General features: G+C 62.4%; 1 protein-coding gene across 2 annotated transcripts in view; it reads left to right on the top strand.

The window, feature by feature from the left end:
• The window catches only part of SEPTIN9 (septin 9), a 143,798-nt gene that overhangs the window by 129,406 nt on the left and 10,681 nt on the right, over positions 1 to 3,711 (top strand). For both annotated transcript variants that reach the window (XM_007462373.1, XM_007462372.1), the window contains exon 3: positions 1,716 to 1,907. In XM_007462373.1, the coding sequence (XP_007462435.1) occupies positions 1,716 to 1,907 (192 nt within the window). The remainder of the gene's footprint in view (positions 1 to 1,715; positions 1,908 to 3,711) is intronic.

Raw genomic sequence — 3,711 nt, 5'->3', positions numbered from 1 at the left:
GGAATGGCTGTGCTTGGTCAAGGGCAGAGGAGATGGGGAAGTTACTGGCTGACTTGAGGATGAACCAGCAACACCGCAATTTCTCGGATCTGTAAGCAAACGGTGCCCGTCATCATTCCTGTCTTACTGGCCTGGGCCTGGGCGTGGGAGGAGAGAGCGCTGGCCCCATCTCGGCTCCTGAAGACAGATGTGGCTGCAGAGGTGTGAGCCTGGGGACGGGTAGAGTCCGGTTTTTTCCTCCAGGAAGTGGAAAGGCAGTTTATCTGAAAGCTCAGCGGTGACCTTCCTGACCTGGCAACCTGTGTCCTGCTGCTTCCTGGGGCAGGGTCGGAGGGGGTGGGCAGGAGGGCACGTTTGGGAAGGCTGCTTGCCCACCCTGGCGGTGGGGCACGCCCCCTGGAGCATGGGGCATCCGGAGCCGATGCCCAGGGAACTAACAGCCTCTCTCCAAGGGCTGGCGGGAGGGGCTCGCGGGGCCGGGGGAAGCATCTGGACTCGCTGTGTGGTCGCTTCCCATGAGCTCAGGGTGCCCCAGGAGGAGAGATGGTGATCCTTCCTGGGAGGTAGGATGAAGCCGAAAATGCTTCTTAGTGGGAAAAGCTTGGACCCAAGGGGGCAGGGAAGGGGAGCTGGGGGGCCAGCCGGGGAGGGTGTGGCCTGGGCATGTGCCACGTCGGGGGCTCAGTGGGACGCAGCCACAGTGCTCCAGCCGGACCCTGGTGGAGAACCTGCACTGTCCTGAGCGCCCTGACCAGCCCTGCTGGCCGGGCGCACCTCAGGTCCCCACTGGGGGGCTTCTGGGTGGCATCCCCCCACCCCCAGACCTCCAACCTGGGCATGTGGATTCTTGAGGGCAGCCTGGGAGGAAAGGAGGAAGGCTCTAACCTATAGACCGCGGAAGCTTGAGGTATTTCGAGCAGCTCAGCCGCGTCTGCCTGTCCGCAGACATGAAAGCAAAACCTCCTCCTGGCCTGTGGGTGTGAGGCCCACAGGTGCTGGGCGGCCAGAGAGAAGACGGCCACCTGGATCCAGTCCAAGGAGGGGAGGCGAGGGGCACTTCCTGTCATCTCCCTGGAACGCTGGGCCTGGAGGAGCTAGCACTGCATCCAGGCCCTCCTGCCTCGAAAGAACGTCCCTCGTCCCAGCACTCCTGCCGCCCCAGGGCTATTGGCTGGTACCTGGGACTGAGCCAGTGCCGGCCCCCTCCATCCTTCCTTCAGAGGGCTATCCTCTCCTTTGTCCTGGCTCATGGGTTCACCCAAACACTGGCTGTTTGACCCCCAGGGCCCCTTCGGCCGTCAGGCTGCAGCAGGTGTTGGGGCCAAAGGTGAAGGAGATGGGGGGGCCCACCTGGGTGCCCCGGGCAGGGCAGGAGGTGGGGGGGGGCAAAGAGCCCTCCCTGCCGTGCTCAGGCTGGTTCTCCTGGGTGCAGCTCAGGTGAGATAGAGGAGGGTTCAGGGGTCAGCCCTGCCCTGGAGCCTAGGGGAGGGCCCCAGCCTAGGCAGGGCTGGCAGCTTGAGATCTGGAGTGAGGCTCTGTGGGCCAAGCTGAGTGGCTGCAGGACAACTTGGGCCTCCGGCTCCAGCTCCAGGGCATTTCTCAGGGGTCTCCCGGGCAGCTGAGCCTCAGTTTCCCCGCCTGAGGATGTGGGGGCTCAGCAGACGCCTGCACATGCCCCCCATGACCCCCTAACGCGCCCGCTCGTCGTCCCGCAGCCACCGAGGCAGCTCCCGGCAGCGTTGGCGACATGGCCGACACCCCCAGAGACGCCGGGCTCAAGCAGCCGCCCGCGCAGAGGAACGAGAAGGCCCCCGTGGACTTCGGCTATGTGGGGATCGACTCCATCCTGGAGCAGATGCGCAGGAAGGCCATGAAGCAGGGCTTCGAGTTCAACATCATGGTGGTCGGTGAGTCCCCGGTCCCCACCACTGCTCAGCCTGCCCCCGGGCCAGCCACACAGGCTCCGGGGCATCTTCTCTTGTAAAACGGGGGCGACAGAACTGGCCTGCAGGACAGACTGCGAGCGGCATTGTGTGTGTGTGTGTACGCGTGCCCGCCAGGAGGGTCTCAGCCTCCATCAGCTCCTCAGCAGGGCCTCTGCCCATTACATTAAGAACCCCGGAGACAGCTCGGCCCCGGGCCGGGCAGGGGCTCAGGAGACGACAGCTCTCTGACCAGTGGCCTCCACCTTCTGCTTTTACCTTCTGCTGAGGCATACCCATCGCTGTGGCTCAAGCCCTGGGTGGGCTGACCCCCGCACCCAGCAGGCCTGGCTGGAGGCTCCCCTGTGGCCTCTGCAGAGCTGGATGGATGGTCACGGGGAGGGGGTGGTCATTGATCAGCCCGGCCCAGACAGGGTTGGGGGGCTAAGCTGGGGGAACAGTGGGCAGCCCTTGTTCCCGAAGACTCTCAGGTCCTGTTCAGTCCTCACAGTAACCCTGTGAAGGGAGCACCCATTTTACAGGCGGGCATGATGAGGTCATTCAGCTCACAATCCGGGCTCCACGCCTCCGCCCTCCTTCCCACAGCAGTGCCCCTGCAGAAGATGCAGCCAGGGTGGAAGGGCGCCTGTCGGGGGGTCTGCAGACAGGGGGAGAATCCCAGCCTTGCCCCTCCTAAGCTGCCTGATGCTTGCCCAGACTCCCCTGGGGTTTGTCTCAGCCTCAGTTTCCTCATCCATAAAATGGGATAGTCCTGGCCCCCAAGGGCCAGGAGGGGCACATGGGAGAACGGTTTCGGCCCCTGGCATGGTCATGGCACGCAAGAAGATTTCAGAAGCAATTATGAGGATGGTGGTAATAAAAATAATAATAATTACAGGATAAACTTTATAATATCCTGGTTGGCATCTCCCAGGTGTCAGGGGCCATGGCTGGAATATTTGATGTAACCCCTGGCCTGAGCTTGGTGGGGACACAAAACCATTGGGCAGAAGGGGAGATGGTAAAGGAGGAGGGCCAGTCCTCGGGCTGGTAAACAGCTCAGGCCAGGGATTCCCAACGCCACCCTCTGGGGGAGCCACACTTTTCCTTGAAAGGTTATCAGAGTTGGAAAATCAGTGTGATTTAATTTTTAAAAATAACGTTGGTTACCATGGCCTAAGGCCAGCTCAGCGCAGAGGCAAAGCGATGGGGCTCCAAGTCTGGAGTGTGTGAGCCTGTGTGCATGCATGTGGGGGTGCGTACATGTGTGTGCACGTGTGCATGGTGCTGAGGTGTGCCCGGTGCGTAGTAGGCATCTTATAAGCGTCAGTGGCCATTGCCGCTATTAACCCCCAATGTGGAAGGTCCTGGCTGGGGCCCTGGAGCTGGACTACTGCTTCTAATCCTCAGTCTGGACTTGGCCTCAGTTTTTCTCATCTGTCTGATGGGCTAATGACAGCACCTGGTTGTGAGGGTTAAACTGCCGCTCTTAGGACAGTGCCTGGCGCACAGCCAGGGCTGCGTGGGTGGGACGTGGGGCGCCAGCAGCGAGGCGGACCCTAGATTCAGGGTGATTTAGAGCAGGAGGGGCCTTCCAGTCGCGACTGAGTCCAGGTCCCCTCCCTGTTGTGCCCTCTGCCCTCGTCCCTCTTGCTGTAGGAGGGGACTGTGGGTGACGTGAGGTTTGGGCTCACAGCCAGGCCAGAATCGCTTCTGGGGCCACACCGGGGGGGGGGGGCGGCGGATGCCCCGGGGGCTCCCTGGCCCCCCCCCCCCCCCGCTGCCCAGC

The sequence above is a fragment of the Lipotes vexillifer genome, unplaced genomic scaffold (assembly GCF_000442215.2).
Source record: "Lipotes vexillifer unplaced genomic scaffold, Lipotes_vexillifer_v1.1 scaffold1691, whole genome shotgun sequence".
Taxonomy (NCBI): Eukaryota; Metazoa; Chordata; class Mammalia; order Artiodactyla; family Lipotidae; genus Lipotes; species Lipotes vexillifer.
The sequence above is the reverse complement of the archived record's forward strand: the minus strand, read 5'-3'. Positions and strand labels throughout refer to the sequence as shown.